General features: G+C 35.4%; 1 protein-coding gene and 1 long non-coding RNA gene across 2 annotated transcripts; one reads left to right on the top strand and one right to left on the bottom strand.

Annotated features, from left to right (window-relative positions):
• Positions 1-14,378: 14,378 nt before the first annotated feature.
• On the top strand, positions 14,379-21,058 carry LOC126778760 (odorant receptor 4-like). The gene is made up of 8 exons (XM_050502379.1): positions 14,379-14,518; positions 14,619-14,867; positions 15,252-15,517; positions 15,646-15,832; positions 18,394-18,493; positions 18,605-18,709; positions 20,685-20,840; positions 21,005-21,058. The coding sequence occupies exons 1-8, from the start codon at positions 14,379-14,381 to the stop codon at positions 21,056-21,058; spliced, it is 1,257 nt and encodes a 418-aa protein (XP_050358336.1).
• A 1,045-nt stretch (positions 21,059-22,103) lies between these two features.
• On the bottom strand, positions 22,104-24,182 carry LOC126778953 (uncharacterized). The gene is made up of 5 exons (XR_007670257.1): positions 24,113-24,182; positions 23,943-24,026; positions 23,674-23,746; positions 23,061-23,211; positions 22,104-22,214 (listed from the first exon to the last, which is right to left on the bottom strand). It is a non-coding gene; the product is annotated as an uncharacterized LOC126778953 (long non-coding RNA).
• Positions 24,183-26,310: the final 2,128 nt, after the last annotated feature.

Below are 26,310 nucleotides of genomic sequence, written 5' to 3'. Positions count from 1 at the left end.
GCTAATCACCGAGAGAACAGTTCGCCACGCCAGTTTCGCTACTTGGACTTTATAAGCCAATTCACCACAGACTTCAGATATGTAGCTGGTAAAGACAATATTGTTGCAGATGCCCTTTCGCGTATCGAGGCAGTTTCTATACCCTTAGATTACCACTCCCTGGTCAAAGCACAAGAGGCTGACAGCGAGCTACAGGACCTGCTGAAAAAAGGGTCTTCGCTTAGGTTGAAGAAAATACGATTAGACTCAGAGCCAGCTCTTCTGGTATACTGCGATGTCTCTCAAAGTAATCCTCGACCATTCATCACACCTTCATATCGCAAGCAGGTATTCGATTCGCTCCACAATTTAAGCCATCCAGGAGCCAAGCCTACGGTCAAGTTAGTTACAGAGCGCTACATTTGGCCTTGTATCCGCAAAGACTGTCGACAATGGGTAAAGGAGTGTCAACAATGTCAGCAAAGCAAAGTGACCAGACACACTCAAGCTCCGCTACAAGCCTTCGAAAGCCCTTCCGCACGTTTTCGACACATCCACTTGGATTTGATAGGTCCTTTACCTTTATGTTTAGGTTACAGGTACTGCCTAACCATCGTGGACCGCTACACAAGGTGGCCAGAAGTCTACCCACTACAGGACATCACCGCCGAAAGCTGCATTGCTGCCCTTTCCAGTGGTTGGATATCACGGTTCGGGTGCCCCGAACACATCACCACTGACCGTGGACGGCAGTTTGAGTCGGGCGCTTTCATAGAACTGGTCAAGCTCATCGGTGCCAACCATCATACCACAACGCCATATCATCCGGCAGCTAATGGTATGGTAGAAAGACTACACCGTCAATTAAAAGCCGCAATTGCCTGTCATTCTACCCCGAACTGGGTAGAAGTGTTACCTTGGCTATTACTAGGTATACGCTGCGCATACAAAGATGACATTAAAGCTTCAACTGCCGAACTTGTCTACGGGGAACCACTGCGGTTACCTGGACAGTTCTTCTCATCAGCACCCCCAACCATCGAGGACATCACCGAATTCATTGGTAGAATCCGAACACATGTCAATAAATTAAGGCCACAACCATCATCTTGGCACAAAAGTTCTAATCAAACTTTTTACATACCAAAAGACCTTATGCTTACCTCGCACGTATTTATCCGGCAGGGTCCCCATCGGAAACCCCTTCAAGCACCTTATTCAGGTCCATACAGGGTGCTGCGACGCGAGGAGAAAATCTTTGACATCGACGTACAAGGCGAAACGCAGCGAATCAGCATAGACAGACTGAAACCAGCTTACATACTCGCTGAGGACCAGACAGACCAGAATATCAAAGTTCAGGAGAAGTCTGATGCCATCCCTGCCAGTAAAACCAGGAGTGGTAGAGTGGTCAGATTCCCAAACTACTATCGCCCGTAGTCACGGTCTCGGCGGGGGAGTAGTGTGGCGAGTGCACAATGCGTCTAAACGCAGCACAAACATCACCTGATCAACTACGTCATTGATCAGGTGATGTTGCAGTGGTCTGATGTATGTCGTCACACGTATGGATACACCCCTTCGGCAATATGGTCGCATGCATCGCTTTTGTTTTCGCCTAGGAGGAGGTCCCAAAAGCTGCAAGCACGCGTGGTGGTCATCGTGAGAGGGGAATGCCTATATAAGCGCTGTTGTTGTTGTTTATTTTTAATTAATTATTTCAATTATTATTTTTTTTCAATGTATGTTCCCAAGGGAGAGCATATCATTGATATGCAAAAGAAAGAGTGTGGGAGATAGCACAGATCCCTGGGGGACCCCAGCATTCACTACATAGAATTGTGAAGCGCAACCATCTACTAAAACACGAAGGCTACGCTTGTGTAGGAAGCTGGCAATCCAGGTGCATAGCTGAGCAGGCAGACCATATGCCGGTAGCTTGGAGAGAAGACTTCTGTGCCAGACCCTGTCGAAAACCTTGGAGATATCGAGGCTGACAGCCAACGATTCTCCATGCTTGTCGATAGCTTCACCCCAGAGGTGTGTATATATATTTCTCTCGGATACGTCCTCGGACGAATCACCGGGCTGAGTCTCAACAGATCGCAGCACGACGCTGCTCTACCGAGCACAACACCCCGCCAGGAACGTAAGTCGTCTACAGACTATTCCGGGCCCCGACATCGAACTGAGATATATTCGAAACTTCGGCGCCGTGATGCACGTGTTAAGACCGCTCGCATCGATTGCCGCGTTCCAAATGGGCTTCGACGTCGCACCTTACGAATAAAGCGCGACTAGTAAAATCGACCGCGCACCGCTTCCGCCCAACCGAGTAAGTAATGAAACAATGAAAGTAGTGGTTTTTCAGCGACGACCGCGAACGATCTCCCACTTATGCTACACCTCTCATGTCTCCTTACAATGCCAGACTAGAGTCAAGCTCAACAGGGTCTTCTTTCCCCGCTGATTCTCCCAAGCCCGTTCCCTTGGTTGTGGTTTCGCTAGATAGTAGATAGGGACAGCGGGAATCTCGTTAATCCATTTATGCGCGTCACTAATTAACATGTCACTAAGTAACATGATTTTGATTAATCAATGTATGGCCTATTATTAAATCTATGTCGGGTAGATGATAGTCTGCTATCTCAACTTGTCCATTCATTACAATATTGTCAATATTTATTTCTATCTCACATTTACCTAAAGAATGTAATTGACTGCCCCCAAAGCCTCTTATTACTACATTAGATGGTTGAAGTTGTAATTCTATTTTTTTTGTTATTGCGAGGGTAAGCAAATTTAATTTGCTACCTGTATCTATATATGCGATTAACCCGTGATCTTTCACATAAGCAATTTTCTTATATAAGTCAGATAAAATATCGTAGGTAATATGTAAAACGTTGCTGACCTTTTTTGTGTCCTGGCTTGAACCGCTTGAAGAAAACCAGCACGTCGCGATGCTGTGCCCCAAGCGATGGCAGTAGTCGCAGCGCGTTGTCGCCTTACAATTCCTCGCCTCGTGCCCCGTTCGACGACTTGTGTAGCAGCATTTTGTATCTGCGAGTTCTTGTGTGCTTGTAATAGTATTCGACGAAACACCTTCAGCGCGGCCTCTTCTCCAAGTTGCTCTTCTAGCGGAATTCACCATTTCAATCCGTTTATAGTTTTCCAATGACGATAAATATCCAAAGTATAACTGTTCCGGTTTTGTACAGTTATATGCTTTTGCATTTGGTAGAATTCAGCTGGCAGACTTTCTTAAGTAATTACATTTTTCCGTGAAAGTACTTAGTCATTGTCTCAGAATCATTTTTCTTTCTTGCCAACATTTCATCGAGTCTATCAACGTAATCTGTAGACCGTGGAAACGCAGTTTTCAATGCTTCCTTCCACTCGTCCCAGGAAAGATTATAATCATCCAAGTCTTCATACCATTCTCGCGCAGAACCTCTAAGCCAGATTTGCATGATAAATTGCCGATCCTTAGGGCTCCAGTCATAAAGGTCACCCAACTGATCAATTTTGTGCAACCATCCGGACACGTTACTCGTTTTTTCATTGGGACGAAATTTAGGAATCACTTCTGCATCCGCTGGAGCCACGCCACGCTTTTGGCTGGTACTACGTCGACAGATTTTGAAGAAGTTAAAAAATTTTTTTCATTTTCTTCTTCTTCTTCAGATGATGATATAGACGGATCTCTGTTCCTTTTGTGGTTTCCAAGACCATCTACGTACGGTCTCGACATATTTAAGGCCGATCCCACTTCTGAGATGAAACAGAAGGTGGGCCAGGATAGCGAAAGAAGTGTTGGGTGGCTGTAACAATATTTATTTAAACAGGCAGAATAACCACCCTGCTCAAGTTCCACAATAATTATAATCGTTCATTGAAATACATCGCTATTTATACCAAAGTCTAATCATTTTTAATGTTGGTAGTTGTAAAAAAAATAATATCATGAAATTAAATAACATTGAAACAAAATTTATAATCAACTTAACTAAATATTAGGTTATTCTAAATTATATTTACTGGTGGTAGAGCTTTGTGCAAGCTCGTCTGGGTAGGTACCACCCACTCATCAGATATTCTACCGCAAAACAGCAATACTTGATATTGTTGTGTTCCGGTTTGAAGGGTGAGTGAGCCAGTGTAACTACAGGCACAAGGGACATAAAATCTTAGTTCCCAAGGTTGGTGGCGCATTGGATATGTAAGCGATGGTTGACATTTCTTACAATGCCAATGTCTAAGAGCGTTGGTGACCACTTACCATCAGGTGGCCCATATGCTCGTCCGCCTTCCTATTCTATAAAAAAAAAAAAATATATATATATATACGCGTTGATCCTAGCGTTGAGTTTAACAATATATAATATAATACAATTTGTTCTGTCAATAAAATTATAATTCATATAATATTAAATCATAATTAAAATATGCATATACGACGAAATCGAATACCTAAATTACGCAAAAACGCAGAATCAGTGGGTACAGTACAATCGAGTGAAGATGCCTCGTCATCAGTGCGAGAGTAAACTGAGATCAACTGGGAGGCATCGCAGCATTGTGCTGGGAAGTATTGCGAAACGCAGCCGATCTCGGACGCGTGCTCGAGGCTCAAGGCAACGTCATCGTTCACCAGCAGAGCTCCATGCCAAACGTCGTGACACCGAGCGTCGCAGATCAAGAAAATCACCTCCAAGGAAGCCCCACGCAAGAAGTCGAAGCAGGTCAGTTGTAACATCTCCATTACAGCGTCGCATATTGCGTACGCCACCCTTAGACACGCAGTTACGTGAATCGATAGATAGACTAATAGATCATCGTAGTAGTAGTAGGCAAAAGCGTCACTGATTAAAGACTGCTTGCAGAGAAAGAGTTAGTAGATCACGTAGTCCAGTACATGATATTAATGGTGAATTACTTAAATGTATTAAAGAGTCCTTGCAATCTATTTCTGCTGTACAACCACAAAGTAAAGATGGTTTTTCTAATAACAATGTAGTTCCAGAATTTGATCCTAAATCAAAAAATCAAACTATTGATACATGGGTGCATAAAGTAAAAGAATGCTCTGAAATTTATGGTTGGGATAGCAAACAGACTGCTCATAACGCTCTACCAAAGCTAATTGGTACTGCAAAAAAATGGTATGAAGGGCAGCCATCAGTTTTGATTACATGGGACGAATGGGTCACAAAATTAAAATCTGCCTTCCCATCATACGAAAATTATGGCCACTTACAGAAATGTTAGCAAAAAGAGCAAAATTTGGGGATAATTTAGAAGAGTACTACTATGAAAAGTTAATAGCCTTGAATCGATGTGGAACAGTAGGAAGGAACGCTGTTGATTGCATTGTTTATGGAATAGACAATAGGTCGGTACGATACGGGGCAGAATCAGTAGGCTTTGAGAATACTGATAAGCTACTGGATTATTTGAGTGGTGTTAAGCATGAGCGATTAGAAAAGTTCAATAAAAAACCGGTACGTTCTGTAACTGGAAATTCATATAAACCAATTAAGAATGATTCAGCAAGGCTATTAAAATGTTTTAACTGTCATGAAACGGGTCATGTAGTATCGGGATGTCAATAGCCTATTATTAAATGTCAAAAGTGTAAACACATTGGTCATGATGATCCTGAATGTAATAGGAGCGTTTGGGTAAATAAAGCCGAATTTAGAACATTATGATCTTGCAGCTTGTATCTGTATGTATCCAGTTTGGAACTATAAAGTGCTAAAACTGGCCTAGAAATAAGGGCGTTTTTCAATTTATCAAACGGTGAGAACTCCGGCTTACTCGAACGATGAAGCCGGAGATCTGATGACTGTGCCAAGTGGGCCAATTTTGGTAAGCAGAACTGGCGCTGTGGGATGAACCAAACGTAGTGTTAAGGCGCCTAAAAAACGCTCATGGGACACCATGAAAGGCGTTGGTCGCTCATGACAGCAGGACGGTGGCCATGGAAGTCGGAATCCGCTAAGTAATAAAGAACCTATTCCAATGCACACGCTTCATGTTGATCATTTAGGCCCATTTGTTAAAACACGAAACGGAAATACGTTTGTTCTCGTGGTTATCGATGCTTTTACAAAATTCGTTTTTGCAAAGCCAGCCAAAAATTGCAGTTCTGTCGAAACAATTAAACTTTTAAAAGATATAATTAACCAATTTGGTAACCCCGCTAGAGTTATTTCTGATAGAGGCAAAGCTTTTACCAGCAGGTATTTTGAACAGTATTCTGAGGAGGCTCAATTTAAACATATTCTCAATGCTATAGCTAGCCCAAGGTCTAATAGACAAGTAGAACGTGTAAATCGCACTATACTTGACGGACTCAACACTATGTCTGAAAGTGAATGTACATGGGACATTAAATTACCAGATGTTATTTGGGGAATTTATAACACTCGTAATAATACAACAGGATATTCTCCTCTTCAATTAATGTTCGGACATAATAATACCCGTTTCCCAGCTTATCCTACATCAGGGCCTGATAACCATGCCTCTCAACAACAGCACTTACAGACACGTAGGGAGAAAGCAAAGTTTCGTATCGATAGGAACATGACACTTATGCAGAAGAGATTCAATAAGAATCGTAAAATATGCAAGAAGTATGTGGTAGGGCAACTTATTTTATGGAAGGGGGGGTTCTGCTAGGGATACAAAACTTACAAAAAAACTTGATGGATCTTATACTGGTCCTTATAAAATTATTAAAGCAATCCTTAGATCGTTATGTAATATGTAGCATAAAGGGGATGAAAGCTTATAAAAGATTTGACGCGGTTGTTAGAGGGGAACAACTTCGCCCATATGTTTCTTCTGTGTCTGTAGATGATAGTTCTGAAAGTGATTATGAAATGGATAGGGATGATTTAATTGATCTACTAGAAAGTTGAAATTATATAATGTAGAATTCGTTTATTAAGTATAATATATTACCTGCTTATAAAAGAAAGAAAAGGTTGGCTGAAGTAATTAATTAGCTTATATATATTATATAATAAGTGTATTTTTTTAAGAAGCTTATTAAAATTAGTTGTAATAAATGTGTGTTTGAACTACTTCAAATTCTTACCTAAATAATTAATGGATAATAACATATTATAGAGGCGCATAGTCTGGAGAATCATATAATAATATAAAATACTATAGTATTGTTATTTGTTACTAGTTGACTAATTACACTTTCTGGAGGAATAGTTTAGTCATTGTATATCAAAAAAAGTTCATATTTATATGTAAAAAAAAGCGTCTGTGTGACAAAAAGCGTCTGAGTGACAAAAAGCGTCTGTGTGGCAAAAAGCGTCTGTGTGGCAAAAAGCGTCTGTGTGGCAAAAAGCGTCTGTGTGACAAAAAGCGTCTGTGTGACAAAAAGCGTCTGTGTGACAAAAAGCGTCTGTGTGACAAAAAGCGTCTGTGTGACAAAAAGCGTCTGTGTGACAAAAAGCGTCTGTGTGACAAAAAGCGTCTGTGTGACTAAAAGCGTCTGTGTGACTAACAATGATACATATTGTTATATGTGTCACTGGTAAAGGCTTCAATTAAAAGTAACAGAAGAAAATATTACTAATTAGTAACAATACATAAAATTTTGTCTCATATTGAAAACGATATACTTTTTGGCCTGCATTTTTTTTTTCAGATATCTGATGTCGGTGAAAACTCTACCAGCCGTGGGGCACGGCAGTTTCAGGATGGCCAAGTGTTAAACTCAACGCTAGGATCAACGCGTATATAATTTAGAATAACCTAATATTTATTTAAGTTGATTATAAATTTTGTTTCAATGTTATTTAATTTCGTGATATTATTATTTTAACAACTACCAACATTAAAAATGATTAGACTTTGATATAAATAGCGATGTATTTCAATGAACGATTATAATTATTGTTGAACTTGAGCAGGGTGGTTACTCTGCCTGTTTAAATAAATATTGTTACAACCACCCAACACTTCTTTCGCTATCCTGGCCCACCTTCTGTTTCAATATATTTGTAAAATAATCATAAATTCTAGTATCAAGGGCACATCCTTCTAACTTCTTACTGGTGGTAGGGCTTTGTGCAAGCTCGTCTGGGTAGGTACCACCCACTCATCAGATATTCTACCGCAAAACAGCAATACTTGATATTGTTGTGTTCCAGTTTGAAGGGTGAGTGAGCCAGTGTAATTACAGGCACAAGGGACATAAAATCTTAGTTCCCAAGGTTGGTGGCGCATTGGATATGTAAGCGATGGTTGACATTTCTTACAATGCCAATGTCTAAGAGCGTTGGTGACCACTTACCATCAGGTGGCCCATATGCTCGTCCGCCTTCCTATTCTATAAAAAAAAAAAACCTATACTATCTTAGACAAACTCATTTCGTTACTAGTTAAATGATTATAACAAGAAGATACTGTTTATTTAGTATTCCTTACAATGTATATCTTACAACAAGTATTCAAATTCATCAATTAATATTATAAATAATCTCACCTCATAAAAAAAAAAAAGTTAATTGAAGTAAATAGAATTGAATCGAATTCAACTTTTTATATTATTTATCTCAAATAAATGTTGGAGAAATTCTTCATAATTTTAAATTGAAACTTTGAAATAATAAATTCTTATCGTTCTTTTGCGAATACTTAAGACGAATGAGGCTGTAATTAGATTGAAAAAAAATCTATTAATTTGAAAAATTACCAGTTATTTATAGTCCTATAGATTGGCCACAGTGAACGTTACGAAGTACAACAAATGATAACTTAAGTAATAATGGTATAATTCGCGAATCAAATTTCTGTTGCGTGTTTACTTAAAAATAATTCTTAAGTGGATTTCGGACAAACAACAAGCATTACACGAATTCAGAAAACATATTAGTAACTCGACAACTAACCAATAATTGCTTTGTATGACCCATCTCTCGATACAGAGTTGCACACCGATGCTAGCAAGCGGGAAATAGGTGCGATACTACTTCTAATACAAAAGACCAATGATCTTAAGCATATAAAAAAAAGATTTAGAAGATTTTACTTTTTCAAAAATAGAATATAATTACTGGTTTCCCAAAATTGTCGTATGACTGGTAGCGGATCAGTGAAAGCGCGCGGCATTTACGAAGTATGAGCAGCGACGCTTGAAGTCTGCGACTTGGAGATAAGTCACGTATTTTTTTTTTTTATAGAATAGGAAGGTGGACGAGCATATGGGCCACCTGATGGTAAGTGGTCACCAAACGCCCTTAGACATTGGCATTGTAAGAAATGTAAACCATCGCTTATAGCCAATGCGCCACCAACCTTGGGAACTAAGATTTTATGTCCCTTGTGCTTGTAATTACACTTATTAATTACGTATTCATTACACGAACTTCGGCTAAGCCTGTTTTAAACTAGAACACATACGGACATGTGAATATAATTTTGCATACAATGGAACATAATAAGAACGTCTTATTTGAAAATTTACAACGTTCATTGTTTATCAGCTTATCGAGCTAACAAAGAAAATTTAAAAAAACATGATCTTATATAAATTTGTTTATGAATTAGATTTTTTTTTAAATAACACTCTCAGTACCTATTTTAATAAAGGATCTATTTTAATAAATTGATTTAAAATCTAGAATAGTAGAATTATCATAAATAGAAATGGGACTAGGAAGAAGAGCATTCCCTTAACAAAGAGGCTCCATACAGAGCTCTTTTTTGACGCTGGAAAAACGCATTACGCATTTTTTTGAATTTTGTATGTGGGGCTCGCCGATGTCTGAAGCGCCGAGTGCGCCCCGAACATCGGAATACCCACTAAAAAACCAGCGTTTCGCCGTTCGCGTTCGGACGCCTATCTTCTTCGGCGGAGCAGGCTTGCAACGGCGTTCTATTCCCGTTCCCGCTTCGTGGCAGATACAGAATACAGTAAGCTCCGATACAGACCTTAGAAATGGGAATTCTAAAGCATAAAATCAAACGACAGTCCGGTTCTGATTTTAATATTATCGATATTCTATAGATACTTTTGCAAATTGAATAAAATTTATTCATTCATTTTATTCTTTAACAAGTGAAATTTGTAAAATACAAAGATCGCAAAAAAATTGATTTAATTACTTATCAATATTTACCAACATTTCACATAAAAATATGATGGTGCTATAAGTCTAGTCTAGTACAAGAAGAAGGAAAACCATATATAGTTGTGTGACTATTACGAATTGAATATTATTCTTAATCATAAAGAAACCACCTAAATAATAATCAAATATATTAAATAATAAATGAAATGTATGGAATGGAATAACGAAATTTGTCGTTATAAAATAATTACGTGATTACTTAAAAATAGGAAACATTGTTCCAATGACAATTATTTGGCAAGATTTGTATTCATTTTTTTTTCTTTTGATTGATTGATTCAGTACTTGACTTTCATGAAGCAACAGCCAATACTAGGACGTTGGTCATTGTGATCACCAATATATTTAAAAATGTATTAATTAAATTGGATTAAAATACTTTTATAAAAACATACTATATTTTTTTTTTAATTTAGTATAATTTTATAACTTATAATCGATTTCTAAAACTAAAACTAAAATATAATTGTAACCATATAAATTAGGTACCGATATTTTAATACCATTAAAATTAACTTCTAAAAGGGGCGATTGTCCACAAAATATTTAATAAAGCCACCTTAAATATAAGGTAATCTGAGAACATGTGTGTCGTTTTAATATAATCGCCAATACTTAGGTAGCGCTGACCACAAATCGTTCTCGGCCTTTGGAGTCTGGCATTGAGACAGACGGCCGCTGATAGCTCATTACTGAAAGTGCTAGAATTCATTTTTCATTACCTTTTTTAACAGGCTTTATTTGAGCTTTCTAGCATCATATGTTTGACCCTTTCAAGGTAATCATTTTCTGAACCATTCGGCTTATTTAATGACATCTCACATTGTAATCAAATCATTTCAGAAGATATCTCGAATATATCTATTTATATATAAATATGTGGGGTTTACATTTTACGTCATTATGTTCATAATAGTAGATTGTGGATGCAGCACATTTAAGCACGAGATTGGATTTAAATGGAAGTAAATTAAACTGGTTTAACATAGAAACGGAACGACATGGGTTAATTTATTTGATAGTGTACACAATAATAATGTTAAAGTAAGGATTTAAAAAACCAACCATCAAACCTTTTGGAAATTTAAATAAATAATTATTTCTCCGAATATATATTTAGTTAATTTACAGCAGAAGGAAACGCCAAGTGGATGGAAAACGTGGCTCTTAACCGTAGATCGCAGGTTTAAATCCCGTTAAGCACTACAAAGCTTTCTTGTGTTTTTTCACAATAATTCATCTCCTGCCACTCCATTAATCCACTACCATAGCATTGGAGCAGCATTGTGGAATATACTCCAAACCTTCTCCTTAAAAGAATAAGAGGATTTTGCTCAGTAGTGAGAAAAAAGCAAAGTATTAAATCGTTTACACAGACATTATATATATTTATTAAGCTGTCAGCAATACATCAACGTGACAGATTAAGCACAGAATGTTTCTTCCTAAAAAGAAACTGGCAATTAATATAAACTTATATTAATTTGCAAATTTTTAAATTATACCAACAAATTTAATTTACCAGAAATCAAAACTAAACATGGGAACAAAAACTACTTAGTTATCGATTGTAAAATACTGCATCATATCTAGAATTTCTATGTATACTCGAATTATTGTTGAACTCTTGTACTTTTTAATTTAAATTCTTCATTAAATAATAATAATATTTATTTAAATATTAGACATGCTCATAATAATAAGAAACGAGCGAGAATATTTTACATCGTTAGTTCTAGAAACCATTAAAGCATTCATTATTGTAATAATGGATGAATAATATTATTTTAAATACAAATTATATAATCTCCAGTTTATTTATAGAATACACATTCCTACTACATTTTCCTATCTTTAAATTAATATTTTTTACTAAGTCATCAAAAATTTAATTATGTTTATCTAATTCATAAAAAACTTCTGTAATATATACCTTTATTAATATTATGAATCTGAAAGTAGCTGTCTGTTCTGCTTTTACGGTTAAGCCGCTGAACCGATTTTGATAATATTTTGTATGAAGCCAGATTCCAACTCAAAGAAGGACAATGCGCATCTCCGAAATGCGAGTGAAGCCGCGGGCTTAAAACTAGTAATTAATAATTTCTTAATTATCTTAGGCTTTATAGTATGACCAGTATAAGCTCCCGGCTTTGCCCGCATTTGAGAGGGGGCAGGTCTTCCTCCTGTCTCCTTTTCATTAGGTACCCATGACAACATGGATGCAAAATTTCTTGATGATCGGTTTAGTATTTAAGTCGTAAAAACGTAACAAATAAATAAACTCACTTTCGCATTTATAATATTAGTTAGGTTTATGAAGTGGAGATTATGTATTATAATAGTGTAAAGATAAAGGCACAAAATAACCGGCGAACTATTCGTATGCTCACACACCTTTTTTTTCACGTATTGGAAACCTTCAGAAAGGTACCCGGGTCCCATAGGGGGCAGTCGATTTATGTGGGATTCTTACCCACTAAAACCACTGCAATGGCCCCGCTTGGCACAGATCGGAGAGACTGCGGGTTCCTGCACTCGACTGCCTGCGGGTTCGACAATTTATGGAACCAAAACCAAATTTTATCGACGAGGATGTTCAACCCGAGCTCGGCGAACTCTTCGGTTCTCTCAAAATTTCTACCCCAATTTCAGCAACAATGTGTCCTCTGCATAACAAACGACGCTGACACTTTCAGGGAAAGCGAAAATTCAACACAACAGAGGCTTGACCCCACAGCATACCTCTCTCTCGATGCTCGCATACCTAAACCAACGAGTTCACCGACAGTTTTTATATAGAATTAATATGATTCGTATTAACTTTCCATGGTTGAAAAACATATTTTTTTCAACATAAACTCGTGTTTAATTTTTGTTTAAAAACAGAAATAAAATAAATATACTTTATTGTCAGCAGCATGAAAAATGAGCAAAATTTCAGCTTCAATTTCACGTTTTGTGGAACTATTTCAAAATTCATCTGCAAGAATTGCAGTAACACTGCATATACAGTACCGCACATTTGGTAACGAGAAAAGTGAAAAATAACTTTTTAATAGGTTTTATTTAACTTTTTATTTACAACATTAATATAAGAAAAATTACTTTGAACCTTCATTTGAAAACACTTTTATTGATTAAAAACAGTTATGTAATAGTAACAAAAAAATTCTAATTTAAAAAAGTTTAGTAGGGCGAAATAGAGAAAAGGTAAAATATACTAAATTGTAAATAAAATCCCATCTTAAGTTTTATAATCTGCTTCTGTACAATGTTACTACAAATTTGCAGGTATCATAATAATTAAGTCTCTGATGGAAGCGCCGGAACATAAAGCTAAGGCTTAACTGCACCCAGCTGCGCCTCGGGAGTTGTAAGTTTCGATTAATAATTCTAGTGTTTTTTAGAAGCTGAATTTTTAGCAAAATTTTCATAAAAAGTAATAATTTTTCATGTAAATCACATAAAACGGCGCATACAAAACAAATTATCGTGTTTTGAATGATTATCGCAAATAAAATGTGATAAGGCAAATATGACAATAGATGCCTTTTTTTCAAATCGGTAAAAACAAATTAAATCACAAACGTTCAATGAAAACGATTTGAATATAATATTATTTTCTATGCCATTAAAGTATAAATGAATAATATGGAAGAGTTTTAAAGAAAGTATTTTACTATAATCAACTGAACTTTCCCCCTTTTATCAAACGAAATAATTACACAATAAGGCCCTCGATTTCATAAGCACTTTGTACAGAGTACTGATAGTTTATTGAAAATTATTCTTTATGTTTAAAGCCGTAAGAACCACAGGTGCATTTTCTTAGTCGCTTAGTGTACAAGTCAGAGCTCAAGGCGATGCGGCAAACGCTATTTGGAACTAAAAATTATGACCCAGAAAATGTTGAGGGCTGGTATATAATAAAAGACAAGACTTCTCAGCAAATTGTCACTCTTGGTAGCAGCGACAACTACTGTGTTAAGCTACCTTGTTACAAATCGTTTCATAAATTGCCATATCTTTTCAATATCAAAGACAAATTTCGTTGCATAACAACAAAAATACATTTCTTTATTTGCTAATTCATTACTTAAAACAATTAACATTCGTGTTTGATATTAAGATCCTAGAAAAACGTAATTAGATTTTTTTTATAGGTAACAATGTAGTTATATATTTATTTTGTTTTTGAAGGAAGTTAATGCTGGAATTCCAACATAAAAAATGTTAACTCTAACGGAAGTATCCGACAAAGAATATCAAGAATATGCAACAGGAATAATTGATCCACAAATATTTTACAAGCATTTTTACGTGCTTTTAAAATTTTTTCAAGTACTGGACGCTCCGATTCCAAAATGGACGTAAGTAGCTGGTCAATAACACTTCATATCTTTTAAAATTTTCTAAATTATTTATTAAATTTTAATAATTTCTCTAATGAACTATAATATTTTTTTCTAGATATTTGGCTAAAATTTTCATGGTGTTTTGTGCTATTTCTGCTCAAAGTCTTCTATCTTTGAGTATCTATCATGGTGTTGACAATTTTGATTTATCATTTACAACAGAAGCGGGAACTTACTTTATTGTGATGTCATACAAGCTGCTGATACTCACTTGTACGAAATTGAATATTGACAGCTACCATAGCTTACAACGTAGTATTAACGAGGATTTTATATTTGTATGTAATAAGGGTGAAAAATATAGGTAAAAATTATAAATTTTAGCTAATATTTTAAATTGAAATTAATAAGATCAGAATGTGATTAGTTTTTGTACATATATTTAACAACAAGAAAAAGGAGTTCATCCTACAAGTATCTTGCTTTTATATGTCTGAATCATTCATGGAAACATATACATATTACTGTGTCTGTGACAAATAATTAAAAACAATCATTTTCCATATGGAAACGAATAAAAATTATTATCTGAGATTATATTGTTACCAACACTAAAAGTATATGCAAAGTTTCTTCTTACGTGGAACTAATACTCAAATAGATTTGTAAAATTTGACCCACCAATATTAACAAATAAAGCCAAATCAAAAATTAAGATTTATTAAATATAATAAATATATATTTTTAGGAAGTTTTTTTTTTACAACCAGTTACAAACACGTAAAATATGCAAGTTGGCTTTTATTTTCATGGTTGGTGTTGCTATCTGCATGATAGCCATAGCTATAATTTCGCTTGCATACTATTTGTTAACTCATGATCGTGGTGAAGGAAACAGACCACTTCTTTTTCCAATCTGGGCCTTTGATACCGATTTTGGAGCGACGCCAATATACGAAACTATGTTTATATTTTCAAATACGTGTGTTAGTGCATATGCATTCAATTATATTTGTAAGTATCAATTTCTTTGTCTCCAGCTTTATTTTATCTCAAAATAAATATACAAGGCTTTCTTTACATTTCGTATGTTATTATATTGTATGATGTAATTTTAATTTAATGTTTTTGGTCTCATTTAGTCATGATTATAACTCAAATAATATGGATCAGAGAAATAGCGGTCAAAGCCGATATTGTTATATTGTGTATCCAGGACCTACTAGACGGAATCAACCCAACTAGAGATAATAATGAGAAAATGTATTTCGATATGCTAATAAAAAATCGTATGAAAGAAATTATCAAGCATCATCAGGCAATGATTAAGTAAGAATCTTTTAATTGTATATATTGTGTATTATGATTTAAAATCAATTATATTTATTTTTTATAGCATAGGTAGGCGGACAAGCATATGGGCCACTTGATGATATATCTACCTATTGGCATTGTAAGAAATGTTAACCATCGCTTACATCGCCAATGCGCTACTAACCTTGAGAATGTTATGTCCCTTGTACCTGTAATTACACTGGCTCAACAATACCAAGTACTGCTGTTTTACGGTAGAATATCTGATGAGTGGGTGGTACCTACCCAGACGAGCTTGCACAAAGCCCTACCACCAGTAAATAATATAATAAGATATACAATAACTACATTTGTCTAATATTTTGGAATCTACATGTTACGTGAATATTTTATTCTAGGATGGTAGATGGGTAAATGCGCAACCAGTGGTCCAATTCTACTAAAAAATTGTCACTTTATTGCAAACGCATCAAAATTTTATCATTACCGTTTAGCCATTTTCATATTCTACTAATACAACTTTACAGTTGTTGTTTGGTTGAAGTTGTATCGAAATAGTATCAAGAACGTTTCGTAATCACCATATTAGGTCCTTACATATGAAATTGGCGTTTTGTACGGGAGGAATATAAAGTCAATTTTTTTTTTGTAAAATATATTTAATTAATCAAAGTATGCACCGTTGTTATCTATACACTTTTGCCATCTCATAGGTAGTTCATTGATTCCTTTACTAAAAAAAACCATGGGGGCGAGAATCAATAAACTCTTTGAAGGCGGTTTGGACTGCCGCATCGGAGTTGAATTTTTTTCCTTGTAAGAAGTTGTTCAAATTACGGAAAAAATGGTAATCTGTAGGAGCAAGGTCCGGGAAGTACGGTGGATGTCGCAGACATTCGAATTGTACCTCATCTAACTTAGTGGTTGTTTGTTGTGCCGTATGTGATCTTGCGTTGTCGTGAAGCAGCAGTGGCCTAAAGCGATTGACCAATGTCGGTTGTTTAGCAGCTAGTTCTTCCTTCATGGTTTGCAGTTGCTCATAATAGATATCTGCCGTAATCGTTTGGCCAGATTTTAGAAAGCAAAAGTAACTTTATCTGAGTCAATTTTCGTTTAGCTGCCCTAAGTTTGGCTGGGTCTCTAGGGTTCAGCCATTGCGACGAGTGCTTCTGATTATCGTACAGTATTCACTTTTCATCACAAGTAATGATTTCATTTAAAATCTAAACTTTTCCGATTTGCTTCAAGTGGATTAATACAGTGTTATCACTTACCCCGAAACCTGCAGCTATCTCTGAAGTGCTTTGTGATGGATCCGCTTCCACAATAGCCTTTAATTCTTCATTTTCCACTTTGGTCTCCGGCCGTCCAGGGGGTTGGTTCTGAAGGTCGAAATTTCCAGAACGAAAACGTTGAAACCAAAAAGGTATTTGCTTTCCTTTGCGACACCAGCGCCGTACACATCATTAAGGATTAATCCTTCGAGCAGTTTCTGCAGCGCTGGTGCCACGGTAGAACTCGTACTCGTAAATATTTCATGTTTTCCATTGTGCGGCAATAAGCGACGCCAAAGAAAAAAAATGAGGAAAAAAACAAATGAATGATTGTTTTCAAAACAAATGTACCAGCTAAGTGAATTTATAAATTTAAATTTGGAATTCCAACTCAACCAAAGAGGAGATATTTCAGATCAAAGTGGTCAGTACGACAAAACGCTAATTTCATATGTAAGGGTCTAATATATAGTAGAATAGAACTTTCAGTTACAATTCATTTTAAGTTTATTTTTATGAAAGAATTCAATCGAGAAGTCATAGTACCCGTTATAAATTAATACAATTAAATTGTAATAATGATCACCGCCACTCATAGGCATCGTCAGTGTAAAAGTATTAATCATTCTATTCACAACCAATGAGCCGTCTACTATATCATCTAAAATGAGACATCGCCTTTGCTTATAACTATATTAACTTAGTCACCCTTCCAGCCAAATGGATGTTGTTTAGTGGTATGGCTTACATTCAATGCAAAGGCTTGTCGTATTTACATAGAAATCCAGAAAATACACATAAGTAACGCACACGAGTTACCTAAATATAAAAATATTCTAACAAGAGAACAAAAAAGTGTTTTATTTTCAGTCTTTAAGCTAACTTCCTTTTTATAAATATCGCACATCGCTAAAAAGTAAAAAAGGTCGAGATGGTCCATTGGTAAGAACGCGTGAATCTTAACCGATGAACGTGGGTTCAAACCCCGGCAAGTATCTCTGAATTTTCATGTGCTTAATTTCTGTTTATAATTCATCTCGTGTTTTTCGGTGAAGGAAAACATCGTGAGGAAATGTGTCTAATTTCCTCACGATTCCACCAAGCCGCAATGGAGCAGCGTGGTGGAATAAGCTCCAAACCTTCTCCTCAAAAAGGGAGAGGAGGCCTTAGCCCAGCAGTGGGACATTTACAGGCTGTTACTTAAAAAGTAGCCTGTAAAATTTTACTTTGTTTAAATTTTTAAAAGGAGTAAATGTTATGCTTGTTTCTATCGTGTAACTAGTGTACTTTACTTTTTTATAGCTTGATGGAAGATTATGCGAAAGTTTATAAGAAACTGCTGTTGTTCGAACAAAAAATTATCGCTCCCGTTGTTTGTCTAAGTGCTTATTCTGCGACCGAGGTTACGTGTTTACTATAATATTATAACATTTTTAAGCGTTTTGCTATTATTTTAAATGTATTTTGAAATATGTCTTTTATATTATGTTGTAACAATTTTATTTATTTTTAGAAATTGGATATGGGAGAATTTAATGCAATTTTGATGGTTCTCTGCATCGGGGCAATAGTCTTAACTTTTGTACCGAGTTATTTATGCACTTACCTGGCAATTAAGGTAAATGGTGGTATTATACAATTACAAACGCATTTAACACATAAAATTATCAATATTTGAATATAAAAATTCTTCTAATTTGCCTACCTACATCTGTTGACTTTGGAACTACTAATTGCACAACGCGTCTCACGTTACAATAAGGTACGTATGCCTATTTCAGTTGAGGGCTTGTTTCATTGTAATTTTTATTATACCTTAAAATTGTATTTTATATATTATATCCATAGGTCTATGCGCAATCATGTTTCCTTAACTTTGTCCGAACTTTCGAAAGCGTTGTCCGTTGTGGTCATGAAATGACTCCGCAAGTCCTCGGACATCGACTGATCGAATTTTGTTCGTCTAGCTCCATTTAAAAGTCAATTACCACAAATATATTTTATGAAAACATTAAAATACCGTCAACCATAGCATTGATTATAAAATCATGATTAGTTCATTAAGTCTGTAAAATTAAAATTATTAAAGAAAATAAATAAAAGTTAGATAGTGTATAAACAAACTATACACCTTCGTTTGTTTAATTGTTTATTTGTTGTATATATTGTTAAATAAATAAATAAAACATATAATTATAGGAAATAAGTGTTAAAAGTATTAAAAAGCAGAAACGGTATCTGCCATATGTGAAAGGAGTATTGGACAAAGTTTTTTTCTATATTGAAATTAAAATAATTCATTTAATTAAATAACTAAGTAAGTAATTCATTCAAAGCTATTTCACCTCGGCCCAATGCTGCGAAGCGTTTATATACAGTAAAGGACGCATTCCGTTTCAATCGCTGTACTTATAAGACCAACTGTAGTCGCGACAGTTCGAACTAAGTCTACCATACTGGGAAGAGTCGAGTAGAACATAGCAAAGGCTTAAAACATACAAACACAAATTCACACTTGCCGAAAATCAATTGAACTTCAGAATAAACCACTGTTTTAAGCTTAATGGCCTAAAGATTACTGGTGGCAGAGCTTTGTGCAAGCTCGTCTGGGTAGGTACCACCCACTCATCAGATATTCTACCGCAAAACAGCAGTACTTGGTATCGTTGTGTTGGTTTGAAGGGTGAGTGAGTCAGTGTAATTACAGGCACAAGGGACATAACATCTTAGTTCCCGAGGTTGGTGGCGCATTGGTGATGTAAGCGATGGTTAACATTTCTTACGATGCCAATGTCTATGGGCGTTGGTGACACTTACCATCAGGTGGCCCATATGCTCGTCCGCCTTCCTATTCTGTATAAAAAAAAGATTGAGTGACATGAAAAATTACACAACATTTTCGAACCTGTTATTAGATAATACTTTTATATATTTACTAAATAAACTTATAAATTGAAGTTACAAGAATAACATTTGCGTGATCTTATACTGCACTAGTGTTGTGTGTTCGCAACGTTATGAAAAAATTATAAATAATAAAACTGAAATGGTAGACGAAAAAAGGTCATAATATTTTTAACTTAACATATGGCTGGTTCAGTTTTTGCCCAGAGAAACGAAATTGCAATTCAAAGAGGAAATGCTGCTAGCATTCTTGCCACAATTTCACGCGGTCGCGATATATACAGTAACTATTTTTAAGTTTTATTTGTATTTATTTAAGGCTTTAATGTAAGTAAATGTTATTGAACATATGGAATGAAATAATATATCGCTTGCATAAACTGCACAAAACTGTAGAGGATTCATTGGAACTAATAAAATATAATCACACTAAACGCAATAAATCACGCAACAAAATCACACTGTGTACGTTATAAAAATGTTATCAGGACACGGTTATGATTTAATGGTCCCTTAAATAGTATATATGAATCGACACAGTACATATATATATATATATATATATATATATATATATATATATATATATATATATATATATATATATATAGTAGACAAGGTACATTTCTAGGCAAAATACAACATGACTTTTTAAATGAAGTTAATTACACTTTTGTGTCTTCGCTCAGGTCAGCTCAATTTGCTTCGCGTGTTGGGACACACCCTTTTGGAATGCTGATTCAGTGATACGACCATATCTAATGCTTATCATGCAAAGATCTCTCAGACCTCTCCCACTCAAAGCACCTGGCTTCGAAGAAGTATCCGTACAAACATTTTCTAAAGTAAGTTTTCTCATCAGTAAAATACCCGTATTTTATTCTCTACGACTAAAATATTTTAAGGCGTTCGTGTTAACTAAATGCGTCACACAAATATAGAAAAACTTATTTACAAAGATTTAATTCATTTTATAAAAACGGATTGCTAAATTTTTTCACCTTTACAGAAAATGGCGTCAGCGTATTCTTTTTTCAATATGCTGAGACAAGCAAATATATGAAAGCCTACACTGCTACACACTAAAGCACTACAATATTTTATTCATAACAATGTTGCACATTTTTATTAGCTAACTGTAAAATTATTTATATTTAATTCAACGTTATTATTATTTAAGAACATTAAAATAAAGCATTTAGGTTATGTTATTGGTTTGCTGAAAAAAAAAAGCTGTTTATTGATCTTCAACTTTCTTTTTGTTTTACTTCAATATATACTTTTTGGTGGTAGTGCTTATTAAAAGCCCACCTGGATAGATACCACCCATTTAAGTCATATTTCCCGATCTGCCTACCTTTTTTAATCAAAGTAAAGACAAAAAGATTTCATATTTTAAATGATTTAATGAAATTAATGACATATGTTACATGTGAGATTTTAGAGAAGAATTATATGACCTTGTGCTAAAAGGGCCAATATAAATAACCCTTAATTAAGTAATTAGAATAGTAAAAATTAACAGATGTTGTTAACATATACCGTTTTAGTACAAATAAATATAATATTTTTAAATGTGTTGGCAAAGGGAAAAAGATGGCTTACATTTTACTCAAAAATCTACTTCGGTTCTTTTAACACCACAAAATTAATAATTGGTTTAGCAAGTAAGTTTATATGAGTGAATTTAAATCAGAATATTTAATACATACGGTACGGTTTACGTATAAAGTGTACGAAAGCTCGTGTACCTTACACTGGTTATATGTATATGGTTGGTGGTATAGTCAAAAACTTAACTCCAATGTAAGTTAAGCTCAGATCTATATGATCAATCATATTAAATAGATTTCAGCTTATGCTGGTACTTGTAACAAGGACCTCGTGAGCCTCTGTCTATATTCGTTTCTAATATATTTTGTTAGGTTAGGGTAATAACATTTTAATAAAACTGTACGTATTAAGGATTAAAAAATTTATAAGTAACAATTGCAAGAACTAGATCTCGACAAGGAATCCGCAATGCTCGTAAAGGGAATTTAAAGTCTGACAGTTTCCCGCCATAAAGAGTATCTGTCAATGTTCTTGTTGCAAGATTAAAAATATAGATTATAATTGATTAATATAAAAAATGAATCGGGATGGATGCGGACTGCCCAAGATCGGGATGGTTGGCGTTCTATGGGGGAGGCTTTCGTCCAGCAGTGGACGGCAAAAGGCTGAAAAAAAAAAAAAAAAAAAATAAAAAAAAAATGACAGATACTCTCCAGAAATATTGAATTAATTCGTATTACATCAATTGTAATCTATTATATATTACAATTTGTCTTAGTCTTACACAATATTTATAATGCACATTTCTTTAGTTTTTCGATAATATATATTTAACTAGCTATTGCCCGCGGCTTCGCTCGCGCATATAAATAACGTAAACGACAAATGGTTTTATAGAAGTCTGTGATTTTAAAGTAAGAATCATGAAATGTCATTCTCGAGAAAAGCTATAGGCCACATAACATCACGCTACGACCAATAGGAGCGGAGAAAACAGGGAAAATTTATTGTTTTTATTTATTGTTATGTCTAGATCATTTGGATATATGAATATCAATAGTTTGGATATTCATAGTCATTGACATCTTTTATCCTATTGTATATTTTAAGATCGTCAGCATATAATTGGAATTGACAGTGCTTGAAACACTCCACTATGTCATTTACAAAAATACCAAATAATATTGGCCCAAGAATAGAACCCTGTGGTACTCCTGAAGTCGCAGTAAATGTGTGCGACTGGTACCCACGTATAACCACGTTAATTTTACGGCCCATCAAGTACGATTCAAATCACGTGACCATTGATACCTTAGCCGCTAAGTTTTTCCAGCAAAATGTAATGATTGACAACGTCAAACGCTTTGGCAAAATCTGTATAATTGCAGTCTATTTATTCTGAATTGTCCATTGCCATTAATTAAAAAGATTACAAGTGAGTTAGCTGTAAATGAGTTGGCATTGGTAAAATTAAGTGATAGATTTAAATAGATAAGCAGGATAGTGCAAACCCTGAACGCAGTGTCAACAAATAAATAAAAGCAGTGCGAAGCAGCAAATAGCACCAGCAGCAACAGCAGGCCACCGGACAAGCACCCTCTCCTCCATAACAGCAGAGCCTCCAACAGCTCCAAATCAGCAACAATTCCTCGGTTGAGTCCACTGAAAAATATTATATTACTTTGTAATGCAATATACAAAGTATATATAAAATTAAAGAAAAATAAACACTCCCTGTGAACAAAACAACTTATTACCTATTATGCATGAACACTAAGAAGGTCTTAAGAATGCCCTAGACACAGGTACAAAGAAAAATAAGTTATTAAAACCAAGTAATAACCTAGACAATTGAGGTTATTAAAGTTAACTTTTAAAGTATCAAAACATGGAAAATTATTGCTTAATTAGCAATAAAATAATATTACAAAGCAAGAACTATATTTAAATTAATAAAACAAAGCTTTTAAGCAATTCGAATCACATTTGGATTCGATCCAGGTCACCTAGTACATTGACAAAGTCTATGTTCAGTTTTTGAATAAAATACGAAGAAATTGATAAAAATAAATAATGAACCACATGATATATTGACTATTGAATGTAATTTATGCATCAACTCACCAGAGTGTTTAAATATGTAGAAATAAGGCAATATATGACTTATCTTGCACGTGGCTCGGTTTTGATACAAAGACTGGAATTAAACGGAGAATCGATTAAATACTACTCAAATTACAAATAATATGCCTCGACTAAACTACTACATGACATTTCTTACAATGCCAATGTCTAAGAGCGTTGGTGACCACTTACCATCAGGTGGCCCATATGCTCGTCCGCCTTCCTATTCTATAAAAAAAAAAAAAAAAACTACAATGTGTTTTACTTACGGTTTGGTAACCCGAACCTCTCAAATAGGTTTTACAAAGTAGATGACGTAGGTAACCCTCCGTTAGTATAATTTTATATATAATCTGAAACGAATTTAAAAACCAATATACGAAATGCACAAACAATATATTCAATGCCATAATCCACTATATTCAACGAATATACTTACAAAAAGGAATGTATTTAATCGTTTAAAACTGCCATGCGTCGGTAAGCGACCGGCGCCCGCTCAACGATTCAAAGGACGACCGAACGGCGAACAACGTAGTGCTGCCATCTCTCAGCATAGATAATAAATGTGGAAACAATGAATGCCGATTCTATAACCGTAATTTATTTTATAAACCGGTTAGATTAGGTAAAATAGATACAATATTTTAATAAAAATTAAAATATTGAAAAATTAAAATTTATGGCTTACATGTATACATGTATACTGGCTAAATTAGAAATGGATATTGATTTTAAGGTTTTTAGTGATCGTGTGATTGTTAAGTTGGCTGAAATGTACATATTAGAGAAATGTGTTGCAAGTTGATTACAAATATCAGAACCGCTGTTAAACAAACAACCATTAAGTGTCATTAACGCAGGATAATCGCTTTTATTACTACGCAGATTTCTTAAGTACGAATAAAAGTATTTTGGATTTTTTATATTGTACTCCACCCTATCTACATAATTTTTATAGTCTGTATTAATCAATATTTCACATATGTTTCTTAATTGCTTAAATTCAATTTCATCCATAGGATTATGATATGATATAATATTTTTCGAATACCACACCGGATATGACGCATTATTTTTTACTTTTTTCTTTGGAACATATTTCTGGATTATATTATGCAATTCAGTGTAAAATATTTCGACCATTTCATCTACGTTATTACATTCACTAAATAGATCCTCCCACTTTAAGCCTGCAAAAGCTCATTGATTATTTCGTAGTCAGCGTTTCTACAGTTGTATTTAATTATTGAATTATTGACTAGTAACGATGTATTATGTTCTATGTCAAGATGAATCTCCAGAGGTGGATGAAATTTGTCGACCAAGCACGCGGAAAAGTCGCTTTGTTTTACTTTAACATTATTAGCCACGAACGAGCAGTGGCTGGGCGAGCGGAAATTGAGGAGAGGTGGAAGGATCTTGTCATTGAACTCGATAGGATGTTTGAACTCATCGCCAAATGGGGCTCTGATAATTTTGTTGAGTTTAATGCCAAGAAAACACAGGTATGCGCTCTCACAGCGAAAAAGTCACCATTTTCCCCTCTTGCCTCCCTCTGTGGCACACCGCTGATGATACAAAGCAAAATCGCCATGCTGAGGATGGACGTTCGCTGCGACCTTAGTCCAAGGGATTACATCGAGGCTATTATAAAAATAGCTTCACGGAAACTCGGAGTTCTGAACAAGGTGCGGCGTTTTTTCACGCCACAACAACTGTACCTGTTATACAAAACACAGGTACGGTCTTGCGTTGAATATTGCTCGCACCTTTGGGATGGCTCCGCTAAGTACCTATTGGAGGCCTTGGACCGGTTGCAGCGACGTGCAGTACGCATTATTGGCGACGTAAAGGTCACAAACACCCTTGAACCTTTACAATTGCGTCGCGAGATAGCAGCACTGAGCGCTTTCTATCGACTGTATCACGGCGAGTGCTCTGAGGAATTATTCTCTCTAATTCCTGCTTCCCCCTTCCTTCTTAAGTCCACGCGAGCTGGTTCTCGATGTCACCGCCTAACTGTGACATCAATTCCATCGCGCACAAAGTAATTTGGCAACTCCTTTCATTGTCGCACTTCCATAAAATGGAATTCCTTACCAGCTCACGTGTTCCCCTCCTCTTACAACCCGGGTGTTCAAACTTCAAACGAGGTGTGAAGAGGCATCTCGTGGGCCGGCAAGGCGGGGGCGGCTAGTGCAGAACATTCTTCCCGATTGTACTGGCCGTCGTCGCGTTTGGGCTCTACTACCACTCACCATCAGGTGGTGTAGAGTTATTTGTCCTCCCGAAAATATAAAAAAAATATATATTGCGTTGAATCATTTTAATAATGTTATGATCTTCACGCTGTCATTTTATTGAAGGAATATTAAAATCCCCAACTACCATAGTTGGTAATTGCTCGTTAATTATTATTCGTTCAACATTCCGCGTAAAACGTTCAAGAGTATCGTATTTAAGCGGTGATGATATATATATTACACATAGTGAAATAAAATAACATAACATAACACAGTAAAAAAAAAGCCGAGATGGCCCTGTGGTAAGAACGCGTGAATCTTAAGCGATGATCGTGGGTTCAAACCCGGGCAAGCACCACTGAATTTTCATGTGCTTAATTTGTGATTATAA

The sequence above is a fragment of the Nymphalis io genome, chromosome 27 (genome assembly GCF_905147045.1).
Source record: "Nymphalis io chromosome 27, ilAglIoxx1.1, whole genome shotgun sequence".
Taxonomy (NCBI): domain Eukaryota; kingdom Metazoa; phylum Arthropoda; class Insecta; order Lepidoptera; family Nymphalidae; genus Nymphalis; species Nymphalis io.
This window is presented reverse-complemented; position numbering and strand designations above follow the sequence as displayed.